This window comes from Rhopalosiphum padi, chromosome 2 (genome assembly GCF_020882245.1).
Source record: "Rhopalosiphum padi isolate XX-2018 chromosome 2, ASM2088224v1, whole genome shotgun sequence".
NCBI classification, from domain to species: Eukaryota; Metazoa; Arthropoda; class Insecta; order Hemiptera; family Aphididae; genus Rhopalosiphum; species Rhopalosiphum padi.
In genome coordinates this window covers 46,602,057-46,618,391 of record NC_083598.1, presented here as the reverse complement: position 1 = coordinate 46,618,391, position 16,335 = coordinate 46,602,057, and the positions used below count along the sequence as shown (strand labels likewise).

The 16,335-nt window shown below is 25.6% G+C and overlaps 3 protein-coding genes across 3 annotated transcripts; 2 read left to right on the top strand and 1 right to left on the bottom strand.

Moving 5' to 3' along the window:
• The first annotated feature begins 26 nt into the window (after window positions 1-26).
• LOC132919207 (vacuolar protein sorting-associated protein VTA1 homolog) lies at window positions 27-2,306 on the top strand. Its single transcript, XM_060980593.1, has 5 exons — window positions 27-452; window positions 510-732; window positions 792-1,066; window positions 1,581-1,688; window positions 1,837-2,306. Exons 1-5 carry the CDS (start codon window positions 350-352, stop codon window positions 1,983-1,985), a joined length of 858 nt encoding a protein of 285 aa, XP_060836576.1. The 5' UTR covers window positions 27-349; the 3' UTR covers window positions 1,986-2,306.
• On the bottom strand, window positions 2,033-4,453 carry LOC132919208 (novel acetylcholine receptor chaperone). Its single transcript, XM_060980594.1, has 3 exons — window positions 4,054-4,453; window positions 2,613-2,751; window positions 2,033-2,527 (listed from the first exon to the last, which is right to left on the bottom strand). Exons 1-3 carry the CDS (start codon window positions 4,162-4,164, stop codon window positions 2,319-2,321), a joined length of 459 nt encoding a protein of 152 aa, XP_060836577.1. The 5' UTR covers window positions 4,165-4,453; the 3' UTR covers window positions 2,033-2,318.
• A 195-nt stretch (window positions 4,454-4,648) lies between these two features.
• On the top strand, window positions 4,649-8,324 carry LOC132919206 (high mobility group protein 20A-like). Its single transcript, XM_060980592.1, is given in 8 exon segments — window positions 4,649-4,946; window positions 5,025-5,144; window positions 5,217-5,341; window positions 5,443-5,544; window positions 5,546-5,578; window positions 5,900-5,996; window positions 6,065-6,280; window positions 7,935-8,324. Coding segments are annotated over 8 exon segments (879 nt in total). The 5' UTR covers window positions 4,649-4,906; the 3' UTR covers window positions 8,081-8,324.
• The last annotated feature ends 8,011 nt before the right edge of the window (window positions 8,325-16,335 follow it).

Below are 16,335 nucleotides of genomic sequence, written 5' to 3'. Positions count from 1 at the left end.
ATCACACGTTTCGATTTTCGTCGTCGTTTTTCATGTTTCTACAGGACTACGGAATTATCAACATTCGAAGGATCGTGTGTCTCTGTAGTCTGTGATCTCATGAATAATGACTAATGACCAACATATTTATCATTTGTCTTATTCCTATATAGTGTTTCTTGTACGTTAGCTGTAATTATTATTGTCAACATTGAACATTCGATTCAAGATCGTAAATTGAAAACATTACTCGCATAGCCAGAAAGATTATTTTTAATTGTTATTGTTTGTACACAATGATGTCATTCAATTTCGTTTACGTTTCTTAATTTAATATTTCAATAAGAGAAAACTAAATCGTTTATATAGGATGGCACAAATTCCTGAATGCCCGGAAAGTTTAAAGAAGATTCAACATCATCTAAAAATTGCTTTAGAACACGATTCTAAAGATCCAGTAATTAGTTATTGGTGTGAGTTATTTGTCATCGATCAATCTCATAAGCATTTTAGTAATTGTTTTGTTTTAGGTCGACTATATGCCCTACAAACTGCATTGACACTTGATAAATCATCAAAAGATGCAAAACAGTTTTTAGTATCTCTAATGGATTGGTTGGAAAAACAGAAAAATAATTTAAAAGATAATGATATGATCACAATTGAAACTGCTGCTCAAGCACATATAGAAAATTATGCAGTAAAATTGTTTAATTTTGCTGATGGAATGGATCGCCAGGCAAATTATAATAAGTATAACTTATTTATATCATCTTTTTTGTTTTTAAGCGTAATGTTTTTGTTTTGATTAGGAATATAGTTAAATTGTTTTTTACTGCTGGACTACTTATGGATGTCTTAAGTGTATTTGGGGATGTTTCTGAAGAGATCACAAATACTCAAAAATATGCAAAATGGAAGGCAACATACATTCATAATTGCATGAAAAATGGCGAGACTCCTACACCTGGACCACCATTAACAGAAAGTGGACAAATTGGTTTCAACATTCCAAACCAAAGTGAAGACATTCAACAACCAACAAATAATTTTGTTCCTGTTACTCCTACTACACATACATATGAAGGTTAATTTAATATTTAAGCTAATACTGAAAGAGTGAAAAATCACAGTCAACATATAATTCCCTTCATAACTCGAAATAAACAATTTTTTAATTTTTTAAACGATAACATAGGTACATTTTTTTAATAAGAATTTTTTGGGAGTATTTTATTACATAAAAATCTAAATTTGGATGAGTAGTTTATGATATCTAACTGTTATAAGTATTTGAAGTAGTTGAGTGGAGTAATAAACCATAATTTGTGGGGTGTCCCCGTACAAATTCACTTAACTCCATTAACCTAAACTTAAAATAATTTTAAATTTTTAGCTCATATTGTTGCGTTTTGCCCGAATTTACATTTTAATGTGTCAAATTATTTTAAAAATATTCTGCTTTAGAATATAAATAAAAAATGTATGTTCATTCAATAAAGTAAAAAACTTAAAAAATTGTTTTATATCGAGTTGAAATAATAAGTATTATTTGATAAGAATTCACCTAGTATATTAAAATTTAAAATGTATAATTTTAGATTATCCTGCATCGACTCCTAATGAGTATCAGAAAATACCAAATATGTCCACGATTAGTCCAACAGAAATACAGCCTATTGTATCGGAAAAACCAGCTTTACTCAGAGGTATAATTTTCCTAAATTATTTTTTGTATAAATTCATAATTAATAAGTAATATTTTATTTTCAAAACAATCTAATAACAATGGTGTATTTTGGATTGAATGAAGTGTGATTATTATTACAGATATATAAAAATAATTTTACATTTTAGATGGAATACAACTATCACCGTCACAAATCACTAAAGCACAAAAATATTGCAAGTTTGCTGCTAGTGCATTAACCTATGATGATGTTTCTGAGTCCATTGCTAATTTACAAAAAGCACTGAAGTTACTTACAACTGGTGAAGATTCATAATTATTATTTACTAATTATTAAAATAGTGTTAAAAAAAAATGTATACATTGTTTTAAAATTATTATTTTTATTTTTAATATACATGACGTTTAAATGGATCAAAAAACAAAAAAAAAATATGTAAAGATTTACACCCTACACATAAATTATTTACATAGGTACTAACATAAATGACTAGAATGAATGAACACAAAAATTTGTTATCATATTTTGGAGGGATGGAACAGGGGTCGTGTTTCCCAAGCTTTAGTAGTTAAAAACAAATCCTTACAATAATTAATGTGCAAAAATTTTAATAAAAATGAGCTAAGTTTGGGAAAAGTTGTTTTCTTTCTATTCTTGTTTTTGAGCTTTAGGTTCAGCAATTTCTGCCAGTTCTTTGCGCCTCAATTGATAATCAATAACCAATCGTCCAGCTAACATGAATAAAAATACTAATGCTGGAGCCATCCGTTCAAATTTATCTTTGGCTGCATAGTGTGTATAAACAGCCAATAAATGTGACATCAAAAGAGTTATATTCGCCCCTTGTTTAACATTTCCTTAAATTAGAATAAATGTACCATAACAATTAGAATATTCATATGAATGTGTAAATGGGTTAAAAGTAGTTGATTTTGTACATACTATAAGGAACAAATGCCAAGCAAACACCACTTAATACTTCTGTTCCGCCGACAGCTCTTCTATACCATTTGGCTGGCACTTTAAAATCTATCATTTTAGATAATGGAAATACTTTGGCATACTTAACATAGTCCTTTCGCTGAAAAAAATACATTTTTAGATAAATTATAATAGTTATTAACTACAATCAATACATTTTGGTCATATCAAAGAAATGGATATACTATTCAACATAAATGTACATACTTTCTAAATTAATTAATTTATTATATATATAAAAAAAAATAATAATAACGATTAATATAAAATAGAATATATTTATTCTACATAAATCATTTTATAGCTTTTAAATTATTAATTTCATGAATGGAAAGATGAGCAATAAACTGTTTTCTTCTTTTCGGAAAAATAAATATCATAAATATTTTACCAATATTGTTATGTTATAGAAGTATCTCCTACTTCTAAATAATCATAATATATTATTTCAATAACTATATAATGATAATTAACTCATATAAATATATTTTAAAATCTCTTAGTTTCAGAATAAACTATTGATAAATAGTTACATATTTTGGTAGAATCTTTTAACAAATTTACACTAGTGCCAAATATTTTAAATTCATACGCGGGCATTTTGCCAATCAGCACATTTTACTACAAATAGATTCATCAAAAACACTAAATAATATTCATGTTTATAATAATAAATTTCCATTTTTGTTATCTAAATTATTTTGATTGAATGAGCCAATTAGGTAGTGTTAAAAATTAATATTTCTTAAAAATTATAATAAATCAATATTAAATGAAATTATACAATATAGATATGTTCCATTAGTAAGTAATAAATTAAATTTTTTACAAAAAAATAAAACAGGTAGGTAATCTTATATTATTTAAAATTCCTATCTTACCATTTAATTTTTCAATTATTTACGGAAGAAATGTAGTTATATGAACCTTTGACATAAGTTGAATAATTATACATAATTTAAATTTCAAATAAGATGATAAAATATTACTCACAGATTAATGCAAAAATTTAGTTCATAATTCACTGTATTTTTAAATTAAATTGTACCAATCTCGACTGAAATAAAATTAATTTTTTAAAAAATTAAAATTAAAATGAATTGCACTATTACAGAAAATAAAATAAATATTTATTATTGTATAGGTATAAAAATTCAATTTTTGTAATATCTGTAAACCTAGTCCTTTAAAATCAATTATTCTTTTTTTTAATATTCCAACATTAAAAAAAAACCATTATAAAAAAAATTCAATCAAAATGAATAATAAATAAATATTTATACCAATCAATTTAAATTTTAATCCTTGATAATCACATTACACTTATCACGGCATAGATAATATTATACCTAATAATAGCATTAATAGCAATAACTATATATTGACATAAATTATTTCTTACGAGATCCTTGTGTAGCTCTTTACTGATGACAGGACTCATTTTCAGAGTACCTACAAATAGGAAAAAAATACCAAGTAGAACCGAAAGACTCTTTAGAACTATTGATCCCATATCTGGATTTATAATTATCTATTTTAAAATTACTACACTGCAGCTACTAAAACGAATTTAAATTTAATGGGAAAGAAATTTAGTTTGTCAAAACGATCTACAAGCCGCAGGGACTCCTCCTACGCGGCTACGCTTTAGTGCTTTACAGTTTACCGCAAAAAGAAATATGTTTCGCAGTGTGTCCTAATCAAAGATCAACTTTTGAATATCCTACACATTAAAGTTCGAATTTCACGATAAAAAATGTATTACATAATAAGCGATTAATAGAAAAACAAAACTCCTCGTGGTGTAAAACGTAAATATTTAAAATATCGAGTGTTGAATATTAACCACTTAACGATTGAACAACATATTGAATATTATATTACGATTTATTTAATTCTTGACATTAAAATTTCTTAACTGTACTTCGGCTGTTAAGGTTGGATGCACTGTTGACAAAAAATAATATTGTGACCTATGTGGAGTTTGGATACTGGATAGTCGTGGTTCCAATCACGGATATTGAATGTTTTGTTTGTATAGTGTATCCACATGACCGGCCGAATTTCTAGTATTTCCAGTACCACTATCCCTTCATTTTGCGAGTGCGCTTCTTAAACGATGTAAAAATCAATACTTTTAGGTTTTTTGAATTGTTATTGTTTACTATCTACGGTTGTTTAAAAACTTGTTGGAACGGCCAATGCTGAAAGCCGTCTGCTCGTAAGCTGTCTTTTTATGTAAAAGATTAATTACAATGATCCAATCTGAAAACACTGGGGCTGTCGACAAATCAGGTACCGTTTATCACATTGTATTTGAATAATACATGTTATGTCCATTACCTACCTATTACTTATTTTTAAATGTCGTAGGTCAAGATGATGAATTCATTGAAAATGGCATGTCGAAAAAGGTGGATAAAAATAATGTAAAAGGTAAAAAACGTAAGAAATATTTACGTGACAAAACAGCACCAAGACCTCCACATTCTGGTAATAAACAAATACATTTTTTTTTAGTTATAAAAAATTACAGATTATCTGTTTATATATACATATATATAGGGTACATACGATTTTTAAATGATAGACGTGAACAATTCCGATCTGAAAATCCCAATTTACCATTTGCTGAAATTACCAAAGTTTTAGCTACTGAATGGAATCAGTTGCCGGCAGATAAAAAACAGGTAATTTGCTTTTAATAAATATTTAAAAAACTATATAAATAGTTAGAAAGAATTTAATTAATTCTTCTATGGGAATATTGTATTACTTTTAATTATTTTAGCAATATCTTTTAGCTGCTGAACAAGAACGAGTAAAGTATGTTGAAGAATTAGCAGCTTATAAAAAGACTGATGCATACAAAAATTTTATTCAACGCAAATTGAAAAAAAAAAAAAGTGAATACCTCAATCCAAGAGGTTAGTTAAAATTTTCAGTTATAGAATTTTTCAAATAATTTATATTTTTTTTAAAATTAGTATTTTTCTAAATTGAATATCTTTTGAAATGTTAAATTCAAAACACTTATTCATTATAATCTGTCACATAAATTCTTTATTTTAAATAATTAATAGATCTTAAACTTTAATTATCAACATCAAAAATTGTATAATATAATGAATTTAAAAAAAAATCATATTGTACATATTGAATATATTTTTAATTTTGGAATAATAATTGTTGAATGAAAAATTAATTATTATTAATTAATTAATTATCTATGTGTTAATTCTATTTAGTATCGAAAATTAGAAAAAGAAAGGCCATCTAACAATAACAGTAATACGGTTCATGATATACCTATATATACAGAAGAATTCTTAAATTTTAATAAAGGTTGGTATTTGTTTTAATTTTATTTATTTTTAATTCTTTATTATTATTTTATTATTTTTTGTTAACAGCTAGAGAAAGTGAACTACGATATCTCCGTAAAACGGTAACAGACCAAGAACAAGAAGTATCTGTCTTAGATAAACATATTGGAAACATGAATAATGGTATAATCAAATTAATGGCTAACACTGAAAAACTTAAAGCTGGATGTTCAAATTATGAACAGCATTTGACTAAATTACGATCTCTACTTCTAGATAGTTTTTCTAACATAGCATTCCCAGGTAAATTTCACATTAAAAAATAAATCTATTTTTTTTTTTTACATTTTAATAGCTATCTAATATTTTGTGATAAAATTAAATATGCACAATATTTAGATCATCGAAGAATGACAAATTGCATCTAAATTATTTTAGTTTGCCTTGTCACTTGTGCAAAATTAATAATAAATGGGAGTTGTCAAAGGATCGGCTGTGTAAAGTTTTAACTGCCCGTAGTATAACACTTCCACAATTTTATATTTTTATGAATCAAGATTTTTATTTTAAGTTAACTGTATAAGACCATTAATTTTCTCAGTTACAGTTTTAATTATAAACAAATGTATACATGCAAAAAAAAAGGTATGTAATACATACCTATTAAAATAATCAAATTAGGAAACTAATATGGAAATAAGTCCATAAAATAATCTCCAGTCCAAAAGTGAACGCACTTGTTTCGCATATGTAAATTAACAGCAGTTTAATGTTGACTGACACCAATGTTATCAGTATGTGAAATTAGAGAGTTTGAATACGTTTTGGTCTGTGCCCAGATGCATTCTCTCATGGACCAAAGTTTTTTTTTTTTTTATAGTACATGAATTATACTGATAATAAAACACAACTTGAATATTAAAAAACATTAATGAGGATAAAATAAATAGTAATAATAGATAATATTATAATGAGTAAATATTAATGGACAAAAACAGTTAAGAAGAACTAATACTTTTAGCTATAATTGCATTTAGAACTTAAGAAAGAAGGAAAATTAAAGGATTGATTATTAAATTTAGATTTGAAATCAAATGTAAAAGAGTATTGGAGAATAGTATATTCTGTGTTTAAATTTAAATTATTAGTAGTTTTTGTGTGAATGAATTTGACTTGAATTGGAGAATCATAGTCTTTAGCTGTTAGGTTTTTTAAAAATTGATTTAAGTATTAGATACCTTTTAAAGTTGGCATGGTGGTGCTTTGTCTGAGGGTACATTTGAGTAGACCATTGTGATTTTCACCATATTTGAAGATCTATAATGACAATAGTTATGCACATACCTGTATGGTTGGCATTTATAGCAAGCATTGTAGTGGACCACATCTATTTTTATTTAGTTTCTCGATTACTATATAAGTATTAAGTTTCAGTCAAGTTATACCATTTATTTAAAATTTAATATCAAAATACATATTTATTTTGTGTTTGGACAAATAAAACAAAGAAAGTGTTCAACATCTATCTAATTCTGTTTTTTATTTTTATAAATATTTATATTATATACTCTATACAATTAAACCTTATTATTATTAATAGTCTATACTCTATAGAAATACGCACTTTATTTAGATCATCTAAGAATGACGAATTGTAACTAAATTATTTTAGTTTTCCTAGTCAGTTGTGCAAAATTAATAATAATTAATTGGGAGATGTCAAAGGATCGGCTGTCTAAAGTTTCTAACTGCCCGTAGTATAACACTCCCACAGTGAAAATATAATATGAATATGTATATTATAAATAAACAAAAATAAATTTTATTATCTTAGTGTTAGCATTTTTGTACATATAATGTTGAGGTGTATTATATATTTAAAAATGATAAAAAATAATCACATAATATATTATTTAATCTATAATCTTGTTTATTATTTATATTTTTCTTCCTATAGATAACACTGAGCCACCAACTGTCGAGACAATTGACACATTCATGGTTGATATAGCGACATTTCTAACAACTGGTACTAATACTGATCTTTCCTGGATTGCAAATGTCAAAAGAGCAATTTCTAATCTGGATTTTTCTCAATGTTAAAATAAAGTGTATTTTAAATTATCTGATTGTATTGTGTCCTATAATAGTATTTAATGTACTATGACTATACCATTGTTATAACATCTTAAATTGTTTTAAATAATGATTCTTTGAACTATGAAAATTACGATCCTAATTTCTTGTGATAAACCTTTTAATTAAATGAAATGTAATGTAGTTTGTTGTAACTTTTATAACTAAATACCATTAAGATAAGATTTATTAAATGTAATAATATGACATATGTATTCAGTGAAATTTTTTACTCCTGTTTTCTAAACGTAGCTTTCCTTCAATTAGTTTGTTCATCCTTTCTATTTGCTTCTTATCAAACCCCTAAAAATACAAAAAAATCTTCATTAAATTAAAACTTAAAATACATTAATTATTTAACTTCAATTTTTAAATTTCTTAGTCCTTCTTTAGCCATACAGACTTTTTGTTGATATTGAAATATTTGCTCTATTACACTTAAAATATTTGAGCTAAATTGATTATCTATAAAGTAAAATATTTAATAATTATTTTAGTTTTTTTATTATACATGACATAATATATAATACATGAAAGGTTTAAATATTCAATTTTAAAGTTTCCCGGACTATGATAATTCAATCCAATTTTTAACAATTGACCTGTTAAATATGGGTGTGTGTGAGGAACAATCATATTTTCAGCTCTTTGTTTCAAATTAGTCACTAAAATGAATAAAAATGTATTTGTACTTGATATTTAATGTGTAAAGTATATAATATACTACTATATAAACATTAAATATTATATTATATTATATTATAGCTATTTCAAAGATTTCCTGATATGTCTTTATTATGAATAATACCAATAATGCGAGTCAGAGTCAGACATTGATATGTATACAATTTTTTTATTTCAGAAAACTAAATACAGTATATATTTTTAAAAATGAAAAACTAACTAATTTTAAAACAACTTTAGTTAATTAGTTCAACAAAATGTTTTTTCATTAAAAAAGTTGAGTCAGGTTATCATTGATATTTGATGTGTAATAATAAAATATAAATATAGATGACCAGGTTAAAAGTGATAAAATTAGTAATATTGTATTATTTTCTTACACTCAGTTGATGTTAACTCAGCATAATTGATACTATCATTTGATGGGCTATTTTTTTCTTTTAATTTTTGAGTTAGAATATCCGTCTAAAACAAATTTTATATTTGAATAATTTAACAAATTTAATGATTTTTACTCATTTTAATAATATAAAAATATAAATTTTGCTATTTACTAGTATTTATTTATTTTAATTTTTAGATTCTGAACAAAGTAAAGAAAGTATTGTTGGTACTGAGGGGGGGGGGGAGTAGGACCATTGTAAACCTTACATATTAAAAAGACAAAAGACAAAAAGTATCATCGATGACATAAAATTTGTTTATAAGGGAATTCGTTAAATAGGAGTATATTAATTTGGTTATGGACATTGTTCTTAAAAAGATATGGCAATATAATGCGTAAATACTATTAAAACATACTAAATATTCTAAAATTCTATTGCTTTTTTGTTCTTGCATTGATTTCCAATTGGTTTCATCACTATTGAGTTGGAATTTTGACAAAACACTCACTAAAGCAAATGCACCTTCATCCTTAATCAAATTTCTAGCCAACGAAAGTGATTTTAATGTTCTGTTTGTCCTTAAAATCTGAGGTATATTTATTGTTATTATTATTATTATGTAAGTAGGCATGTTAATAAATAATAATATATACTAATCTACTTATTATAATACATTATATAGATTATAAATATTGATAAAATAATAAGAATATATTATTATTATTTATATCAGATATTATATCTGATAATATGTATAATTATTGTTATTCACCTGTGCAATTTTTTTTGCTCCTTCACATGTTATACCATTGCAATCTAAGTACAATGAATTCAATTGTGTTTTTCCATTTGTCTCGTCCAAAATATCCAAAAGATAGTTAACTCCTTTATCTTTCAGTTGGCAAAATCTGAGCCATAATTTTTTCACTCTTAAATTTAAATAATTAAGGTAATTTAAATGATTTCATTACAATAATTATATAGGTAGCCAGGTAGCCATCCAAAACATAAACAAAAAATAAAAACGAATGTAAAAAAAAAATGTACCTATATAATTGGTAAAAGTTGCTACCTACTTAGTATCTGGTGTTAAACAGCATAAATAATTCAAATTTGACAGATCAATTCTATCAAGTACTAGTTCGTTAACAAGACATTCTTCCATTTTCAAATAGTTGCTCAAATTGTTCAATATTTCTTGGTTAACTTTATAACTAGTTAAGCTGTGAATGTATAATATATTTTAATTTAATATTATTTATTTATTTTTATTTTTTACTGATGCATATACGATATACCTAGGTATCTACGTAATATTAATATGTTTGTGAATACCTAGGTGTCCCAGGTAGGACACACTAGAAGTGTAGAACTGTAAATTATAGAACCATGGTTAAGTTAGATCCTGAAGTGATATGCATATACTTAGGGGAGAAAGATTTTTTAAATAATGAAACTGCAAAAATGTTTAATTTAAAGTTACGTGAAAAACCTTGTTCAAACACTACACTTAATCACTACATAATTCTTTTTTGAATGGCTAAAAAGCGAGAGTCTAGGTTGATTACCACATCATTTTTCTTGGTATAATCATCTCTTGCTATATCATTCACTAAATGAGGCGTGAGTATAAAAATATAATCTACCAACAAAAAAAATATAAAATATAATATCTAGGTTTTTAGTTTAACACCCAATATACTATTTAAGTACTTAGGTAACTGATCCTAGGTATTAGTATTAACTGCAATGTAAAATTTTAATATTAATAGGCAATACTGTGCGAGTCTGTAATTGTGCATAGCAAAATCTACGCCCGGTGCTAAGATTCATTTAAAGCTCTCTCCTTAAAAACAATAGGTACCTAATTGTGTATTTACATCTACATGACCTGCAACGCTATACAGCTAGATCCTAATATTACTAAAATGACGATTAGTTCGTTCAATATTTTTTTCGGCTTCAGCATATTAGATTTTTTTTTTTTGGTTTATAGAAACGTTTAAGTAGAGGGATTGAGTCCTTGAATAACGCTTTTAAATCACCTACGGCCTTCCACATAGCCACCTACATTATTATTGGTAAGAATGAACTGTAATAAGTTTTAAGTGTAAAATATAAATTCGATGTATATTTTAATGAATTTAGAATTCAGATAGTTAATTTAAAGTAATATTTTACAAGTAATAAAAATTTACCTATAACAAAATGTCTTTTGGCACACACCCGCGGTCATATAGGGCTTAGTGCGTATGTTGCACCTCTCGCCAGCCCTAGGCATGACTTTGTTAATATAGGTATTTTATACATTTTGTTCATATGAGCAAATTAATTACGACTATAAATAAATTACAATAGTATTCTTAATCAGAAATAGTTTTATTCTATTAAATATTTTGAGCACATTTTCTACCCAGTAAAAAATAATTTCAACTTAATAGGTACCTATAGGGACCTGCTATACCTATATGGCTATATAATCTAAATAACGATCCAAGATCCAAGTTAATTATACACTTTTTTTTACATAACTAGAGTAATATCAGTGGATATTTTCTCTAATCATGCCAAAAATTCCTATCATCAAATTTACTTATTGTATTACTAAATTATTATAAATTGTAAATAAAAAATTATTTAAAAAAAAACAACAACAACTGTTGTATATATAAACAAAGTATAAATAATATTACCTGAGTTTAGTAATAGTTTTTGATAATTCTTGTTCATACCAATTTACATTGTTATAAACCTTCATTTTGCTTTCAATTTTCTTTCCTAATTTTTATTAAATTATAGTAAGTTTATTAGTTTATACATTATACTGTTTAAAAATTTAAAATTTGCATTTTATTAATGCCTATCTAAATTATAGGTACTAGGTACATGTGTATACTTAAGTAGGTATGCACTATTCTATTTATTATGCATTATATATTTATATACCGATACGAGAAATTAAGTTGACATATTGAGGAACCGAATAATATAGTGTAACTACGAGTAGGTGTAGCCGTATAGGTAATCTACAATTTTTGAATTTTGACCTATAACTGATTAATGGTTTCTGTATGATATCATTTAAACAAATTCAAAATGAGATGGAATCGGCACTTAAACGAAAAAAAAACAATAAACATGTTATGTTGTTATAAAATAGGTATAAAATTTTTTGCCATTTTTCTAGTCACAATTTTCACACAAGCTTAAAATTATTTTGAAACTTGAATTTTGATCTTAAAAGAACAAACTACATCCAATTTTTGACCATTAACCATTCCCAAAGTTGAAAATCGAAGTATTTTTTCTACTATTCATCGTAAATACATTATAAATAGACACAAAAAAATACATTATTGTAAAATACTAAAATTAATATATTTTTCAGAGCGCTTAGAATCTAATACAGTTTTCCTAATTTCATATTGTAAAAGAATTATGCCAAATAATATACGATCTCTAATTTGTCCTATAAATTATCATATAGATTAAATTGTGGAATGATTATTATTTAACTTCTGTGTTTAACCATTTATTATTGTGTATAATTAATCTCGCTGTAATAATATGATTCACCGTAATTAATTATTTGTTATATTAGATGTATGTATTAATAATTTTTATCCTTTATTATTATGTAATGAGTATAGTGACTATTGGCTTTCACAATTTTTTTTCTCTTTCTATATATGTAACCTTAATTAGATTAGAACTCTTATTTTCAACAAAAGGTTGCTTATGGAAAAAAATTATTAGATTTATTTATTTATATAGTCATAGTATACAATAAATATATATTTGTAAAAAAAACTGTTCTATAAAGGCATAATATTGTATATGCATTGATCAAAATATTACCAAAATGATACTCAAATACTCAATAGTATAATTATATGCAATAATAATTTATTAATACCTATGGTACGTTGGTACCTACATACTAAACGTCTAAATAGTTATATTAGTAATAAAATTAATTAATTATGAAAATACACATATACATAAATGTTTTAAATTTAATTTTATCAATAATATACATAATAGGGACAAGAATTAAGAATATATATATATATATATATACACATTTTGTTACATATAAATCTATAATATTGAATTATAATAGATTAAGGATGAAATATGTGTTGTGTCACTTGAGTGACGCACAAACAAAATATTTTAATATTTAAACCTTTAAAAAAAATATTATGTCGATTTATTTATTTTGAACCTATAACAACGAGTTATGTATTCATAATATTATATTCATATTTCATAATAAAATACTATAATATAAAGAATATTTTTTTACAAGTACCAAATGAGTTTTATTTATTATCCACAATTCACAAACCCACACACCGCATAGGTACAGATTTTTAAACGATAATTAAAGTTAGTACCTACATAAAGTATAACAATCTAAAGAATTAACATAATAATATAGGTACCTACATCAACCATCAACCTATATACCTAGCTATTGTGTTTCATTCATTTTTTTTATTTTACTACAAAATTCTATGCCTATACACAAAGTGCATTTTATTTTGTTTGAAGTACCTAAGTTTTTGACCAGGCGTGTCCAAATACTTCAACTTATTTAATAATGTAACCATATATAGACATCGCCTATTCATATACGTATTACGTATACACTTAGGATTTAATGTAAAATCTTACCAACACATAATAAATACATTGTTACTGTATAAGTTATGAAATTTAATAGAATAAAAATTATAATTTGTATTAAAAAATCTAATATAAATACAAAAATAAATAATATAATATATAAAGATAAATATACTCTGTACTTAAATTAAATTTTATTTAGTAGATTTTAGAAAAAAGGTTAAATAATGTTTTGTAACTTTATTTAGACAATTAGACCGATATTTTAAACATAATATCTGAGTGTATAATAGTTTATTTACATTACTACGATGGGAACGATCTAAAAACTGTGGAGGAATCGGGATCGAGTATCAATTTAAAGAGAAATCAATTGAACACGTTATGTTCGATGAGGCGTTACAGAAATGTGAGAATTATATTATATTTTATTTAAAATGTCAATAAATGTTTATTTTAGTTATAAACTCTCAGTTTACAAAATTAAAATTGAAAGGAGATTGGTGACCGAATAGCGAGCAGATTAGCAGAATGCAAATCCTCCAAGACCATAGTAAAATACAAAATATATATATATATATAAATAGATTATGGAGAAATTAGTGTGGAAATGATAATGTTTAGTATTATACAATGATAACTATGTATAATATTACTATAATAACTTACTAGCATAGTACTATTAGTACTGTGTTAATATATAGATACGCATGTACACAGAACACGCACACAATAATATATAATATAAGTAGGTAATATGGTTTATAATTTATTTTATTTTATGAAGGATGGCCATACGATTAACTTATAGCATATTTGTTGACCTTAACCGTGTTAGATTTCAGTTACCGGAAAAACCATCGTATGCTGTGTTAGTAATTTATACTCGCTTTTTCAGTAGGTACGCTGCCTCAGGATGATTATTAATTATTATTACTTAACTGGGTTGTCTGTTAAAATTTTTATTCTATTACTCTCGTATTATTATTATCGCTCATCTGGGTTCCACATATATAAACAGATCGGTTTAATATTTATCGTAGGGCGACAACATTCTGTATGTTGTATACTCGTATATGATCGTATATACATACAGCACTACCATTAACCGAGTTATTTATAAGGCGATGACGGAGATTTATAATCCACATGGGTAAAGCGAAACAACAAACACGACGTATATAACCCATCATATTATGACCCTATACGTACAGTATGCAATGCGCGCGCGTATTCGTCATATAGGGCGTAAATTATATAGAAGCGATCCCTTGTACAATATTAAATATAGTAAAAAATGAGTAGACCATCATCGGACAAAAAAAGGGGTCTTTTTTTCTCAATACACATTATACGTATAGTTGTGTACAGATGTTACCCCGACCGGCCCGGGCGAGTCTGCAGAGCGCGAGTAGGTATATACAATACAGTAGCAATGTGTCAAGGGGCGAGGAAAACGTTTAATTTCTTTTTTACTACGAACATAATATCATTATATATATTTTTTCCTTGGATCATCTCTGCAGCAGGTGATGTAATTTTACATACTCATATATCGTATATACACATGCGTGTCCCGCTCAAAAAAAAAAAATACAAAAAATTTCTGAGACAAGAATTAAGGTGTTACAACGAGACGTTATATACTATAATGTATAAGTTTTTTTTTATTTATTTTTTACAATTCTAACGTCATTTAAACAAATTATATACCACGTTTAGTATATAATACGTATAAATATGGTGCATTGGTGCATATATTTATCTGAACTCTGACCACCTGCTGCAAGTCTCCAAATTTTACGGTCTATATAACGACATCTTTGTTTTCGTTCGTAGTTGTTATTGTTGTTGTTTTTTTACACAATGTATACACATAATAAGTAATACGTGTAATGATGTATTTAATGATCGTGGTAGGTTTATACGTGTTTTTATAACGTTCTTTTTTCCCTTCCTTTTTTATCGTTTCGTGTATGGTGTATGTGTATTATATAAATGTTCTGGTAATATTCTGGTAAAGTTTGCACGCTTCTTTCAATTAATATATAAATGTTTTATACTATACATACAAGTATACAACGCGCATATAATTGACCGTTATTGTGGTACAACTATAGTTATATACCACCTATTGTGGTTAACTTTTAAATTAAATTTTATTCAGAATCATTAACAGGATATACATAACATTAATTAATTTTAATAGCAACATTTAAAACAAACTACATAGCAATATCATTTTTTTCAAAAGTTTTATTAAATGCCAATAAAATCATGACTATCTTAAATTGTTTTGTTTTATCTCACAATGTTTTTAAGGCTAAAACTTTTAAGCTATAAAACAACATAACATGTAACTAAATCATTTTAGGTATACTTATATTGTACTAATTTTTCAGTTGTTTTTGTATTAAATTTGTTGGTGTGTAATCTGTATCATTACTAAATCTATTCTAAGTAATAGTTTCTATGTGTCAATAACTATATATTATTATTACTGAAGACTGGAATGTTTTT